This window comes from Adiantum capillus-veneris, chromosome 22 (assembly GCF_014529385.1).
Source record: "Adiantum capillus-veneris isolate H3 chromosome 22, ASM1452938v2, whole genome shotgun sequence".
NCBI classification, from domain to species: Eukaryota; Viridiplantae; Streptophyta; class Polypodiopsida; order Polypodiales; family Pteridaceae; genus Adiantum; species Adiantum capillus-veneris.
The window spans coordinates 140355423-140371359 of record NC_140952.1 but is presented as its reverse complement, the minus strand read 5'-3'; the positions used below and the strand labels follow the sequence as shown (position 1 = coordinate 140371359).

Below are 15937 nucleotides of genomic sequence, written 5' to 3'. Positions count from 1 at the left end.
GTCCACACTTGTCATACAAAGTGAGCTTATACAGCCCACGGCACAAAAGCCCAGATGCAACAATTTCATCACCAAAACTGAGATCATGAACTGTACATCTGTCATCCACAAATTTGACTACAAGTCCAAGTCTAGCAAGTGCGGATACAGATAAGAGATTCTTCTTGATCCCAGGTACATAAAGTGCATCAACAAGTGTGAAAGAACTACCATTAGCAGCAGTAAGCACAATCTTTCCAACTCCCTGAGCTGGATAAGAGGCATTGTTGGCACAAGTGACTGAATTCCCATGAGGGACAGACTTGAGAGAGGTAAACAATTCACGATGTGAGGTAATGTGCTTTGTAGCATCACTGTCGAAATACCACATGTGAATCTGCAGAAACTGACAAGCATGCATCATGGACAGCAGGATTGTAAGTGCACTCTGCGCTAAAAGCCCATTCTGCATCAACATCAGCAACACAGTCTCCTTTCACAAAAGACTCAACAATGGCTGCATTTGTAGTGGAACCAGCATTTGCAGTGGAACCACCCTCTTTCTTCTTAGCCTCTTTGGCCTTCAACTTAGGACACGACTTGATCAAGTGATCATTGGCTTTACAATAATGGCAACGCATCTTCTTTTTGCCCTTATCACCAGAATTACTAGACGAAGTACTGCCAGCAGAAGCATTAGGAACATAATTTTTGCCACTCGCAGCAGAACCATAAGAAGTGGCTGCATTGCTGTTACCACCCTTTCTTTGAGAAGAAATAAAAGCCTGTTCAACTGCACGATGCCTAGTCCTATTTTTATTGGAAAGTGACTCTTGCAACAGCAATGTGCATAATGCATCAAACTTGACAACTTCAAGATTTCCTTGGGTCATCAGTCTCCAAGTACTAGCAAAAGTCTGGTAGGAATTTGGTAAGGCATCAAGAACAGTCTGCACAAGGGAACTGTCTGAAATGACTTCACCTGTAGAAATAAGCTGCTTATTGATATCCTTGACACTAGCAAGGAAAGTGTCCATATCATCTTCCTCATGCATAATCTTCGACTCCAGCTCTTTACGCAACAAAGCAATTTTAGCCTCATTGCGGCTTGCATAAAGACCTGCTAAAATATCCCAAGCCTGTTTTGCAGATTTTGCTGAATGGATGTGAGGAACAATGGTGCGCTTCATAGACAACGCAATAAATGCATGAGCCTGCGCATCCTTAACATCCCAACGAGCTTGTTCTGCCATAGGCAAAACAACTCTAACAGCTGCAATCCTTGCAGCAAGACCTGCAACATCCTCAACATCGCCTACATCCTCAGAACCAGGACGTACATCAATGCCATGCACAATGTTCCAGACACCCTTTGACACAAGAACATGTTGCATCATATAAGCCCACATAGGGTAGTTGTCCCCATCCAACCTGTCCTCAGCAGCAAACATCTTGAACACATCTGTGTTGTTGTTGTCAGCCATGGTAAATGCTGACCTGATGTGAAAACTGTCCGAAAATAGGAGAAATGGAGCGAGAACAACCTGTGCTATATAGCACAAACCGTAGAAGACTATAAGGCACCTGTTATGCAGAAAATGGCATTGACAGAAATTCTGCACAAAATGACGAAATAGCCTGTGCAGTACTACCTGTAGTGGAAACGGAGGCCGAAATGAGCCCAAATCAAAATTCTGAGCAGACCGAGCTCTTCGAACGCGCCCTAAATTTTTGTCGACCTGCGAACGCTCACCAAAGCTCACTGAAATCGGAGAAAGTGAGCAAGCGTGTGCTGGAGCAGCTGGCAACTAAGCCCGGGAGGACGTGACCTGCTTTGATACCAATTGTTGGAATTAGGGTTGTAGAGAAACACACACAGCTTGTAGAAGACGAAGGAAGCTGCAGGCACACTATAGAGAGTGTGTTACTTAGTGTGCAATGGAAAGATAGATAGCCCTAGAGTGATGGGCGTATAGACAATGCACGGGGGAAAAAACCTCCTAAAGAGGGAAAAAATGCCCCGGCGGTCCTAGTGTGTTCACACACATCACTACCACATGTGTATGGTAACAGAAATAAACAAGTATTTGAAGGGCAAGATCTCCTGGAGGAAAGTCAGTCAGACGACGTCCATACTACTGTGACATTAGATGAGATGGACGAAGGTATGGTAGAGGAAGCTGACAGATATACGAGGGATGACGCAGACGAGCCAGAATTGACACTTGTAGATGAAGATGCAATGGATGAAGACAATTTGCCAGAACGAGTTGGGGCAGAGTTATGTTTGCAATTAGAGATAGACGATGAAATGGTGCAAGATCTTATCGATGATGCTCACTCGTCGAGGCCTAGGCCTGTAAGTATTTGTGTGAAGACGGTGATTTAAAATTAATCTTAAAGTTAATTTAAACAACTGTGTTCTGACGCTTTATTTTACTTTCTTTGTGCAGGACTTTAGTACGGCAGACGAGTTTCCAGATCCCGCTTCTATGAGTGCAGATGCATTCATGGGCTTCGTTACACGGATGACGCCTGCTCAGATGGTAGAGGCTTCTCAGTACTGGGCAGCCAGAGGCACGAGTACTACGCCTCCGGACTTCACACCCGAGGGTTCGACGCCTAGGGGGGGGGACACCTAGGGGGGGGGGGGGGGGGGGGGGGGACGCCTATGGGTACGACGCCTGCTTCTCCCATCATGGCCGCTTCGACACCTAGGGGTGGGGCAGAGGCGGGTACGTCCTCATCTCCGCAGCACAGGCACACTCGCCGATCTCGGCGATCGTCAGGTGGAGGTGGTGGTTGCTGTGGAGGAGGTCACAAGCTTGGAGAAGGAGGTGGTGTTCCTCAACTTTCACCAAGTGAGAATGGTATCTCCAATGAGTGTGTGTGATGGTGTATATCCCCCTAGCACCCCCCTTTCTTGCTTTGGGCAAAAATTCTACTTGCTACAAGCTCATTGGACCCCTCTCCCCTTAGCCAATCACATCCAGCATGCAGTCAAGCATATGGGTAGTCTTTTGACAAGTGTCCTCCTTACCCCTTAGAGAGAGAGAGCTTGAAAATATCTAGATATTTGTTAGGTGGAAGTAAAAGCTCATTGGACCCCTCTTTAGCCCAACCAATAGCATTCAAGCACCCATGTGGTTAAGCTTAGTGAGAGTCTGACATGTGTTCCATGTGCTCTTCTAGAATTCCCCTAACTTTGAGATTTTTATGCATAGGAAGTTTCTCAAGCAACTTCCTCATTGAGTAGGTTCTCTTTTTGACTCAAGTATCTTACCCCCCATGCATAGGAAGCTTCTCAAGCAACTTCCTCATTAAATGTGACAAGTACCTCAAGTACCTTAGTCATCAAGCATGACAAGCACCTTAGGTGGAGTTCCCACCGCAAGCACAGCCCTAGCTTGCCTAAGTTTAGGTCGGGTTCCCACCTCAAGCACAGCCCTAGCTTACCTAAGTTTAGATCGGGTTCCCACCTCAAGCACAACCCTAGCTTGCCTAAGGTTCTCGCCTCAAGCACAACCCTAGCTTGCTTAAGGTCAAAAGGACTTTTAACACTAACCATTGGAGGTCTTTAATGAATCTAACCCTAAGGTCTTTTAAGCTTCATTAGTTAACCTTGCTCTTTGGCAGACCATCTCTCATTTGGGCCCCTTTACCATTGGCCCCGTGTTGAGATAGATCCGTAAGCACGTGTCTATATTCTAACCCTTGTTCTCGTTTATTATCCCATATTAAATGATCAATTTAATATGAGAAAATCATTTGGGCTGGTTAGATATTAGATATTTGATGACACTGATCTACAACTATTACATCTTATCCTCGACATCGTCTTGCACTCTCAGCTGTCTCAACCTCAACAACGAAGGATGCTCTATTTCCACCTTGGCTCTCTTGCAGTTCATCCAATGGAAAACTTCATGCTTTCATCTCCCTTATGGGGCGACTAGGTCATGTCCAAGCTCGAGAAAGCATTCTTTTTGTGAACCTAACAAAGCCTTTCAAAGCTCGACCAAAGCAGCAATCGGAGTTGCTTATCTTCTTCATCATGAAGTCAAACCTAGATACGTGTTGAAGTGTTTGAAGATGAACCAACCTCAAGTCTGCATGAGCATGATTGTACAAAGCAAAGCATACAGTAGATTGCATCTCCTACTATGAACCTACACATGCCTTTGTATGGACGATGTGTCTTATGCGGGCGTGTGGGAACATTAATCCACATCATCCATCCATGTCATCACTCAGTCACCACACACGTGGTCAGATGCCAAATGGCACGCACTCCGATGAATCACATGAACCTTGTATCCGTGTAACAACCTCCCATCATGTGTATATAACTACACCCTTGGTCATCAATGAATACATGCTTCTTGCCTATCACCTTCTTGCATGCCTCAGGCTTAACAGCCTACCCTCTCTCTCTCTCTCTCTCTCTCTCTCTCTCTCTCTCTCTCTCTCTCTCTCTCTCTCTCTCTCTCTCTCTCTCTCTCTCTCTCTCTCTCTCTCTCTCTCTCTCTCTCTCTCGGTGAGATCTTTCCTTCTCCTCTTCTCTACAAAAGTGTGGGCTTGTGCTCCTCTTCCCAGTAATATAGCTCAATGAAATTGCTCCACATCAAAGGCCAGAAATTGATTTGATGGAATTGATCCCTCAAAGTGTGGGCGTGCGCTCCTCTTCCCACTAATATAGTTCAATAGCATTGCCCCATGATGATAATTGAGTCTATACTTCATGTGTTATTGAGCTCATCATCATGGATGATGTGGACCAAGATATGAAGACTCAAATTCGTCAACTCACTCATACAGTGTTTACTCATGAGGTTATGGCACACTTTCCCTAGCTTTCTTCAACCAAGAAAGATGGGTTAGTCCAACAAATCTTGAGCGGGTTGCATCCACATGAAGGTGTCATCCTACATAAATGGATTATGGATCAAATGAAAATATACTTGTCACATCATTGTAGCAATGTGACATGGGCCATCAAGAAAGGGACAGAGAAGCCTTGGTTTTGGGACTAAGAGGAGTGGGACAAGGAGTTGACGGCACATGGAGAGAATCTTAACTCTACATTCAACAAAAGAGGCCAATAGCACGGAGATTGGAGAGTGTGGAAATTTCTCATCTCGGATCCGAGGGATAGGATTCCTTCCATGCATACTTTGTAAGTATATATACCTCCAAATGCTTTCCCTCTTTCTTTGTGCATTCAACCTTTTTTTATTTATTATTTAATTTATGCATGTAGGAGAGAGTTGTCAATAGGCTGCCGACAACTGCCGAGGAGAAATATACGTTTAAGAATAATATGTATGCTCCCCTTGACTGTTTGCAGCAACAAGACAACATTCGGATCAATTGGGGTGGCATGTAGTAGGGTAAGGTCTCAATCATAATGGTTTGTATCGTGTGATGTTTGTATTGTAATATGTATACATTTTGGCGTTATGTTTTTGTCTTGCAAGAACCTATTGTGCATCTTCCTGCACTTTTGAGTTAAATCAATGTTGAGGTGCTAGCAATTCTTTTTCTTTTGTCCTTTTGTTAGTGGACTTTGCTTATATTAGGTAGCCCTTGTTTTGTTATGGTATATGTATATGGTTATCGTATGCCAGTTGCATATGATTTTTGGTCTTTGTTAAATTTTCTTTATCTGCGGTTATATTTCTTTGAAAGCCGTCGATATAGCATGTAACATAAACATACACTATCTTTCTTATGTTCACACACATATATTTGTCACGTTGCTTCATTTTTTGATGCATTTTTGTATGCAGACTTTCTATCTAATGCAATGTCATTTTCTTTCCTAAAAGTGTTTTGTTTGGCAAAAAGTGTTTTTTCATTGTTAGATGACAACAGAGTAAAGTGATAGAGTACTCTTGACATGGCATAATAGAATGCATTCAAATACATGTAATATATGTAATTAAATGCACAATATTGTTATGCCATAAAAATATTTACCTATCTCTTTGTCATCAAAACCATTCGTATAGAAAGTTGTAATTAAGAATATTCAATAACTTTAAAAACCATTGTCCCTACCATGTGTACTTTTTTGTACAATAAGTAATGCCACATTCTCGTCTTATGTTTTTTGAGAGTCAAATACATTTATGTTGATAAGCTCTTATTTTTTATAATCTACAAAAAGACAGCTCGAAAATAAATTCTAATGGAGAGAAAGTCGGAAAGACATATTCGACAAATGAATAAAAAAATATGTCCTTTGTTAACAGGATGCATTTAGATACATGTAATATATGTAATTGGATGCACCATATTGTTATGCCATAAAAATATTTACCCATCTCTTTGTAATTAAAACCATTAGTTTATAACTTTGAAAACCATTTTCCCTACAATGTGTATTTTTTTCTACAATGAGTAATGCCACATTCTCGTCTTATGCTTTCTGAGACTCAAATAAATTTACATTGATAAGTTCTTATTTTTTTAAATCTACAAAAAGAGAGGACTGGAACATAAATTTGAATGGAGAGAAAGTAGGCAAGGCATATTTGACAAATGAATAAAAAAATGTGTCCTTTGTTAAGAATATGTGGATCATGAGAAAATGAAGAAGGTGTTAGTGATTGGCATGGATACAGATTTTGAAGAAGTCATGTTTGAGGTTCCTAGATTTCTCTATAAAAATGATAGAATGGTACTGCCTTGTTTGTGAAGTAGGTACTTTGAAAGAAAGAAGATACCAATTATGAGCATAAAGCAGCACAAGTATGTGACATTATCCATAACGCTAAGAAGATTGAAATTTGAACGCTTTAGCATCCCCTCAACTTCCCATGGATTGATCCTTGAACACTTGTGTTGATCTTCTTTTCCCTCATTGTGTTGAGATGTCTTTGTCCTTGAAAATCTTTTGAGATGGTCTAGAATGTGAGGAAACACATCTCTTCCAGAGTGCTCACCAATAAGAAGATCATTGTGACCATACTTAGGTACCACAATACGAGAGTGGGAGAAGCTTGGATGGTGAAATTGCATAAAGGAATGAGCCATGGAACTTGTGTCGAGTGTTACCAGGATCTCCCTTCCCCCAGATATGTAAGTGGTGGGCAATGCTAATCGCTCTGGATGTTGCAAATATGTATCATTTCCATTTGCATCCACAATGCGTCCTGCAAGGCACACTAAACGAAGATGTCGCAATGCACCAAGCGATAGCTTGGTAGTCACCTCATTATTCATCCACTCATGCATTCTTGGTGTCAAGTTTTCATGCCAAAAAATGTTTCCGAAGATCCCTGAAAACACCTCACAATCTTCCCGGTTGCATCGTTCCCCACGAGGTAATAATTGTGCCACTTTACGAAGTAATGTGTGCCTCCATCCATCAACATTGCTATGACCCATGGAGAGAAGTCTATTATCTCCTGCTATAGCCATCGAAACCTGAGGAATAAGTCAAACTTTAGAGCTTGTGTGTGTGTGTGTGTGTGTGTGTGTGTCGCGGTGACACAAACACACATATGGCCAGGGAAAATAAGAGAGAATCACTTACTGCAAGCAAAGGAGGGATGAGTTTCGCTATTGTCAAATGTGTGGTTCTGAAGAACATTGAGGAGTTTGTGCAAAGAATCGATGTCACGTATGAAGTAGGAAGGTAGCCACCCAAGAGAGCCATATGTATCGTTAATCCTCCAAGGCAATGAGCCACGACATGGATAGATGCACCTTGCCCCACCACCTCATATATCTTTGAAAAGGCTGAGATCAAAAGTAAAGTGGTAATTAGGGAAATTATAGTATGTAGAGGAGGAATATATGGATTTAATATATGGACTGGCATATCAAGGGGGGGGGCGGGTGGGGGGGGAGAGAGAGAGAGAGAGAGAGAGAGAGAGACCTGCTGGAAGATCAAATCGTGCGATGTCATCAATTGTGAAGTGCTTGGGCGTTGCATGGGCTGGATGAGCCCGATTTTGTAACAACCATGGCTCATACTCCCCTCTAAGCAGACATCTAACCAAGTCAGATTCTTCAGTAGGAAGCCAAAAGCTTTCTGTGCAATAACCATTCAAAAGGAGAACAACTTCTGCGCGTTCATTATTTAGTGCATCTCCACAACTTTTTGATTGGTTGCACGGCCATTGAATCATGCTAATCGGTGTACCATCGCCTGCAAAATCATTCTTCTGATGAGTTTTTTGTGTGTCATTCCAAGGGCTTAAAAAAGTGGCTAACTAGTTATGCAAAAATATAAAATGTACTTGTATGAACATGCATCTTCTACGAATCTGAGCAATAATGATAGCAAATGGTATATATATCACTCATCATATATATACTCTATGTAGTAGTTGGCAAAGCGACCATCGATGGGGAGTACCTGTCTGTAAATCATAACGACGATGAGCTGGGTATGGATGTTTCTGGGAGATTGCAACCTTAGAATCTTGACAACATTGTGCAGCTTTGGATGTTGAGCTGGATAGGTTTGGATTCTCCAGGAAGTATGTTTGAAAGATGCTTTGTAGTAAGGACTTGACAAAGAGCAACTTATGCGGTCCACGGAGGGTGAGTATAGAGCGCACCAACTCAAAGAGACTGATATGCAGTCTCCCTTGTAGTGGTGGTACTGATGATGAACTAGTATCAATAGGACCACCAGTTCCTTTGGATTTGTTCACCTGCTTCTCATATAAAGTAGCATGTAAGGTGGTGGACTCTCTCCAAACCAGTAACCCCTTGAGAAAAGGTCGCATCTCCTTGTATCCATCAAGCACATACCTGCACAAGATTTGACATTCCATGCGTTAAATTTGAGATGAAATTACAACAAGATACACTGCACTCACAAGTGACACAATTGATCTGAACATAATCAATCCATCAATCAAACAACAGACCATTCTCAGAAATGTAACAGGTAGAATTGAGTTTTGCGCTCCATCTTAGAAATGTACTTATACATGATCCTTTATAGAAATATACCTTTTGCCTGAAGGACCAGACAAGAGCAGATGATAGTGCATATATTGAGTGAAAGGAGTTCGGGGATGTTGCCTGCAACACATGTTCACTCTTCCACTCAAAACATACAACACCCCTCCATCCACTGAGTTCAGGAACAATTTGCCACCTACTTTTCCCTGCAACAACGAAAAATTGCTATCTTTCTCATCTACCCCAACATCCATATGAAGCACAAGTTTTAGGCTGCAAGGCATTCCACCCAAATTTCCTTGCAGAGTCTCTCTCACAATGACCACTGATGATCTACCATACTTTGATGATATTTCCACTGGCAAGGACAATTTTTCCTCCTTGGGTGACACTACTCCATTAAGATTGGCATATGCAGCTTGTCCATTGCCCAAGTGCCACTGTCTCTCCTGTTTATGCAGATTATGTTGAAGCGCATCACGCACTATACATCTTGAAACATGCTCTGCTGCTGTGGCTATGGTGAAACAAGGATTTACTCCGACAGAACATGGGATCAAAGAGGCATCACAAACATAAAGACCATCATGAATGACATCGCCATCTTTGGTAGAGAACATTTGGCCACTGGCGTTGGTAACACCGGTGGATTTGTCCTTCCCAACAGTGCATCCACCCAAGTAATGCACGGAGGTACTGCGGAAGCGCGAGAAATATAGAAGTCCTTGGAGACGGGTGGCTAGCTTTTGCATTGATTTCACCTTCTTAACAATTAGTTCGTCACGCGGCGGGGTGAATTTGAGGCGCTCACTTCTTTGATCGAACTGCAAAACACCATCTGCAGCATCGTGTCCCATGACATTGACTAGGATTGACCTGCCATGGTGTGATGGTACCAATTGTTTCATATCATTCCATATCCTATCTAAGAGGCCGTACCCTTCTGGCAAACTCGACAAGCATTTGTATACCATGTGGGGGAAATTTCTCGGTGCGATTGCAGTCTGTGATCACAACACTCAAATATCAGATATATTGCACACTCTTGGCTTTAGGGAAACTAGGATGTATTTTGAAAAGACGGAGAATTCGGTGAGATTGTCTGACCTGTATGGTGAAGCCCAAAGATGATGTATACGAGTTTGATATGGAAGGACCAGGTCTAGATGACATGGCGATTCCTGTGAAATCCTTGTTGCTTATGCTAGTACCTTTTGTTGGAGCTTTCGGAGCTCCAATAAATGCCAGATTATTGCCATTGCCACTCACTCCGCAGCCCAGGAGATCCGACACATGCAAACCTCTTTCCTTTGACCGGAACAGAATTTCCATCGTCCCATGCACGCCAGCTGTTTCACGATTTTGACAAGGAATGAGGACCTAGGAACTTAATAAGATTCAAAACAAGCAAAAGATTAAGGTTTGAAAGTACCTGCCAAGATGACAAAGTCTGCCGTGAGATAATCAACTTCATTGAGGTATATGCGCCACCTTATCTCGGGCTCACTGTAGTCGTGTCTAGAGCAGCCTTCGCCCACAGAGTCACACACATAACTATCCTCCTCAGCTGGAGCTCGTGCGATGAAGGAAACTGCACACTCTGTACGAATCTCAGCACCTGCCTGCAGATACCACACACGTTGATGTTTAAAGTACGGTGTTGTAAGAGGCTTTTCACTATAAAACCGGCTGGTAATTTGTTACCTGCACGGCAGCTGCAAGGTAGTTCTTATCGGTGGAGCTCTTAGCGTTGTAAGGGCATCCGTGAAAGCAGTTACCGCAGGCCTTGCAACCCGCTTGCTCCACTCCTGCAACATTCTTCTTATTGCTAAAGGTCACACTTAGCTGGAGCATATCATCTTTTTTAAGGCCACCTTCGTCCTCAATACTTGTTGGATCATTGGCTAACATAGTGTCCATCACAAGGGTTGTGGGAAAGGCATGAGGAATGGTCTCAGGTTGAAGCATGGCACGAGCTCTTCGTTCGGCTGCATGCCAGTTCTGTTCCCATTCTTTGGGCCATCGAGGATCTCTCCGCGTTCGGAGAGGAGTGGGAAGAATAATGCCACCATTGACGAGGGAACCTCCTCCCACTCCCACTCCTAGCATGGAAAGGCAGTCAGCTTGCAAATAAACCTGCGCCATTTAGGTCACAACACTTTCATGAATACGAGTGGCAAGGGAATCTAAGTAATCAATATATTTTATTAGTATAAAAGCCATATCCATTACCACCAAGCATCATTGCTTTGCGGCCATTAAATTTCATTTGATGAACTACGTGATCACTACAAGAGAAGAACAGATGGTGGTGACTGTGTGTGTGTGTGTGAGAGAGAGAGAGAGAGAGAGAGAGAGAGATATGTGTCATTTTCCTCGTGACAAAATTGAGGAAAGGAATTTTGCATGTTTGGAAAATGATTTTTCCCGAACACTGTCAATGGTAAGAGACTAGAGTCGATCTTTACCTGAAGTAATGCTTCTTTACTGCCGATAGTACCCAAGGGAGTATGGATTGTTAAAGTACGTATGAGCTGCCAGAACGTCGTAGGAAATTGCTGAGGCTGCCATGAATGGCCCTTCTCCAGAACGCAAACACTAAGGCTGGGGTCGGCTTGGGAGAGCCTGAAAGCAGCAACCGAGCCCCCATAGCCTGAGCCAATCACGATGGCATCATAGTGCAGACGTTGCGGGGGTTGTGATTTTCTTCTCTGTGTGTCATCGAAGCGTGATGCCTTCTCCATTCCAGAAGTGGGTGTTGGCGGCTGCCAGCCGGAGCAAGGAGCTGGAGGGCGAAGGAATGACAAAAAGTGAGGAGGGCTAGGAAAGGACACTTTGGTGCATAGTATGCAGAGCACTGCAGTGGAGACGAAATATATAGAAGAGGCACTGAGAATCTGCGGTCAGCACGGTACAAGCTAAGTCTAAAGTCAAAATCAAAGTCCTTGTAAATTTCCACCAGTCAAAGTAGTCAAAGTGTACAACTCCCATTCCCATTCCTAGGTGCTTGTATGATTGTAGTCACCAGACTCTCTTCCGAACCACGCATACCGCCCATTGTATTTAGATTCGTTCAGTCTTTGAAGTTTGAAACGGTGCTCAGTAAGTGCCGCTGCGCACGTGCGCATATAGTATTTAGAGCATTTGTAGGCTTTTTGTATTCGTTAATGGTGCAAGAAGTTTATCAATGGTCTCCATCATTCCATCATGGTGCAGCTACATTTGAAGACTTTTAATTTCACTTTTACTACTTTTAGCTTTGCCTTATGATGTAAGAAACTTTAGTCTATTAATGTTTATGTGTGCATACGTGTGTGTGTGTGTGAGAAGAAGTTAATCAAAAGACCTTAAACAGAGAGAGAGAGAGAGAGAGAGAGAGAGAGAGAGAGAGATATTGAGAGATTTTTGGTCGCAGGCACTTACTGACGGAGCAGTGAGCACCATTTCAAATTTGAAACTTAAAAGAGTGGAAGTTTGAAAAAGGAAGCGATCATCCTTGAAATTAAGGGTTCGCTGTGCGCACATGTATCCTGAAATGAGCCGCAGCGTTCAAAAACGCAATTGTCGCCCTCCTCGACTTTTCCTGCATCTGCACAGTACAGTTTCCCCGTGAGCCTTTTGGGAGGCTGGCGGCAGGGTCCGAATTTGAAGCCCTTGACTGCGCTTCTTCATATTGTGCGCACTGCGCAGTACCCTTTAATTAAAAGAAGGGATCATCCTTGAAAATTTAAATTTGTACAATATAAAACATGGAAAGTAGGAACCTTTTGATGAGTTGAAACTTGAGCTTGCGCGTCCTCGTCGGAGTCGTCGGAGTCGTCAATATGCACTGTACCCAGTCAATGAGAAACGTTGGTACCCAATGATGCATGCATAGCTAGGTATAAGCAGCAACTCTGCTCTGAAATTTTCACTAGTCTTTTCATTAGCTTATATATACTACTGCGCATCTGTACAAGCTGTCAGCCTTTTCATTAGCTACTCAATCTGTTTCCACTATGTCTAGCTTCTCTGATCTCCGTCAGCTACTTCTTGTGCTAGGAATCCCCTTCTTCATTTTCCTCGCCTCTCTGCTCACATTCATCCGTGGCCGTCATCACCACCATCTTCCTCCTGGTCCCCCCGGCATCCCCATCCTTGGAAACCTCCTTCAGCTTGGTCCCCTCCCCCATCGCTTCCTAGCCAACCTCCACAAGACTTATGGTCCTCTCGTCTACCTTCGCCTCGGCTCCGTCCATACCGTCACTACCAACGACTCAGAAATCTTCAAGGAGATGATGAGCACCCAAGATCACATCTTTGCTTCTCGTTACCAGCGTATCGCCATCAAATACTTCTGCTACAATGGTATGGATCTTGTCATGGGTCCTTACGGCGATGCCTGGAAACGCCTTCGACGCATTGGCGTTGAGCATCTTCTTAGCAACCGCCAAACGCTATCCTTTCAGCGCCACCGCAGGGAAGAAGCTGACTGCATGGTTCGCTTCGTCATGGAAAAGTCACTCAAAGGCGAGCTCGTCCCTCTCCGGGATGTGTTCAAATCGTTCTCTCTGAATAATACCACACGCATGCTTCAAGGAAAGCGTTTCTTTGGCCTACAAGATGCAGGCCCCGAAGAAACGGCCCGAATCGCTGCACTCTCCGGCGATGCCTTCGAGCTGATGGGAGCATTCAACATCGGGGACTACATCCCTTGGTTAAGATGGCTGGATTTGCAGGGATACAACCGGCGTTGCCAGAAAGCTTTGGAAAGGATGGAGGAGGTCGTAAATCCGGTGCTTGAAGACCACCGGGCAAGAAGGAAAGGCAATCCTGACGTGGAGCCGTCAAACTTCATAGATTTACTGCTAAGTCTGCAGGAAAAGCAAGGGGAGGACGTATTGAGCGATGTTATGATCAAAGCGCTCATCCTGGTAAGGAGGCAACCTACCTAGATATAGCTGGCGCTCGATTGATCTACCATAATTGTTTGCCGAGTCAGAATTATTGTGACTTATAATTTGCTTGAATATTGCTAATTCTGCAGGATCTCTTGGGGGCCGGCACAGACACGACCGCTGTGACCAACGAGTGGGCGATGGTACAGCTGCTGCGGCACCCGCATGTGATGTGCAAGTTGCAAGAAGAGTTGGATAATGTGGTAGGGAAAGAGCGCGCACTGGATGAGGCAGACCTGCGGAATCTGCCATACTTAAGGTGCGTGACGATGGAAGTGCTGCGGCTGTCGCAGCCAGGCCCGTTTGTGGCACCCAGAGAGTGTCTGAAGGCGACGAAGGTGGCACGGTATGAGATACCAGCGAACACGATGGTGATATTCAATCTGTTTGCACATGGGAGGAATCCAAAGGTGTGGCCGGAGAGGACGGAAGAGTTTGTGCCGGAGAGGCACATGCAGAACGTGCAGGGCAAGGGGTTCAGGATGGAGAATGGCCCAGGGCCTGAGTTCCACTACACTGCCTTCGGAGGAGGCAGGAGGAGGTGTGCAGGGGCCTCGCTCGCCATGATCATAGTCATGCTTGCAGTGGGTCGCCTTCTTCAAAGCTTCAACTGGGCGCCTCCTGCTGGCATGAGCAAGGACGACATCGACCTGACTGAGGTTTTTGGGTTGTCCACTCCCTTGGCTGCCCCCCTCTTTGCTGTTGCAACTCCTCGCTTGTCAATCGACCCCTAGACAAATCCACCCACTAGTCCAATATTATTCTACTCCTATCGACTCCCACTTCATTCTGTCAATCACATTTTATAGAGTCCACCACTCATCATCACATCACATGCTCAATCATTTTTCAAAAGGTGCTATCTCTGATCTCGTTTCCTCTCCAAGAAAAGAAAGGGAACTTAGGAAGGGAAGAAAGAAAGAAGGGGAAAAAACTAGTCTTGCTTGGTGGGTCTATTTAGCATCTAGCATTGAAAGGAACTACTATGTATACTGATGAATGTTTTTTCTAGTATACGTGCTACATGTAAATTCTTGCAATCAAAAACTATTTCAAAAAGAAAATTTTCATTGAATGGTTGGTAGTGCAGAACGTCTACTCACGTTTTTGAAGGTGGATGTCGCTTGTGTTTTGTCTTTGTCTCATGAGTAGAGAGGGGATACTATTGATTCTTGGTTGGTATCTTGAACTCGTAACGGACTATAGATGCAATGCTGCTAAGTCTTGTTGTTGCCGTTCTGATGGCAAATCACCCAACAATAAGACACACGTGAGGGAAGCAAGAGTGTCTTTCATTTATATGTCGACCTTGTTTATCACTATATATGTGAGGTACGTCGTCGTGAAGCGGAACATATTTCTGAATTATGAGCAAAGATGTCACGTTGCATGCTCGAATATACAATGCAGTAATTTCAAATCATGACCTAGCATATGGACGATAAGCTAGTTTCAAGTTGGATGAAGTTTGCTCCCTAGCTTATTGACGCTTGGATTGTAATCTTCTAGGTCTTGAGAACTTCATATTGATACTTAGTACGGGAGAAACGAGAATATATATAGTATGACATCGATTATTTAGACACCTAGTATGGTATCAGTTATTTAGAGCTTAAGTAACGATGCACAAGGTGAATTCACTATTGCGATACACCACATCCATTCACTACTATAATAGATCACATGCATTGGCTAGCAACGGTATGCAAAGAGTTGCGTGTGTAACTAACATGTGCAGATGTTGATCGACATCGAGTGTATAGTTTTGAAAACGAAATCCAAATAAACCGAAGGAAAGGAAGTAATGCAAAAAATTCTAAAACAAGCAAATAGGTAAAGCATGAATGGGGTGCTTTATTGACCTACAATGTTGTAATGATGCTTTTCGATTGTCCAATCTACAGGTTGATAATTGAGTCAAGCTACAAAAAAGCAATGTGAATAGTTAAACATATCATCTTACAATGAAACGTCACAAACTGAAAGTGAAAAGTATATAGTGCACATCATACAGAGGTGCCATACAAAAGTATGGTGGATCATGGAGAGTTGGCAATGTGGTGATCTCTCTAAAAAATTGTAAGAAACAGAATCCG

At 43.6% G+C, this 15937-nt stretch overlaps 2 protein-coding genes across 2 annotated transcripts; one reads left to right on the top strand and one right to left on the bottom strand.

The window, feature by feature from the left end:
- Positions 1-6527: 6527 nt before the first annotated feature.
- Positions 6528-11723, bottom strand: LOC147430328 (uncharacterized). Its single transcript, XM_086495651.1, has 9 exons — positions 11373-11723; positions 10609-11040; positions 10337-10526; positions 10012-10253; positions 8953-9908; positions 8348-8748; positions 7865-8137; positions 7520-7725; positions 6528-7410 (listed from the first exon to the last, which is right to left on the bottom strand). The coding sequence occupies exons 1-9, from the start codon at positions 11646-11648 to the stop codon at positions 6643-6645; spliced, it is 3744 nt and encodes a 1247-aa protein (XP_086351777.1). The 5' UTR covers positions 11649-11723; the 3' UTR covers positions 6528-6642.
- Positions 11724-12768: 1045 nt separating this feature from the next.
- LOC147430327 (cytochrome P450 703A2-like) lies at positions 12769-14893 on the top strand. The gene is made up of 2 exons (XM_086495650.1): positions 12769-13817; positions 13931-14893. The coding sequence occupies exons 1-2, from the start codon at positions 12903-12905 to the stop codon at positions 14573-14575; spliced, it is 1560 nt and encodes a 519-aa protein (XP_086351776.1). The 5' UTR covers positions 12769-12902; the 3' UTR covers positions 14576-14893.
- The last annotated feature ends 1044 nt before the right edge of the window (positions 14894-15937 follow it).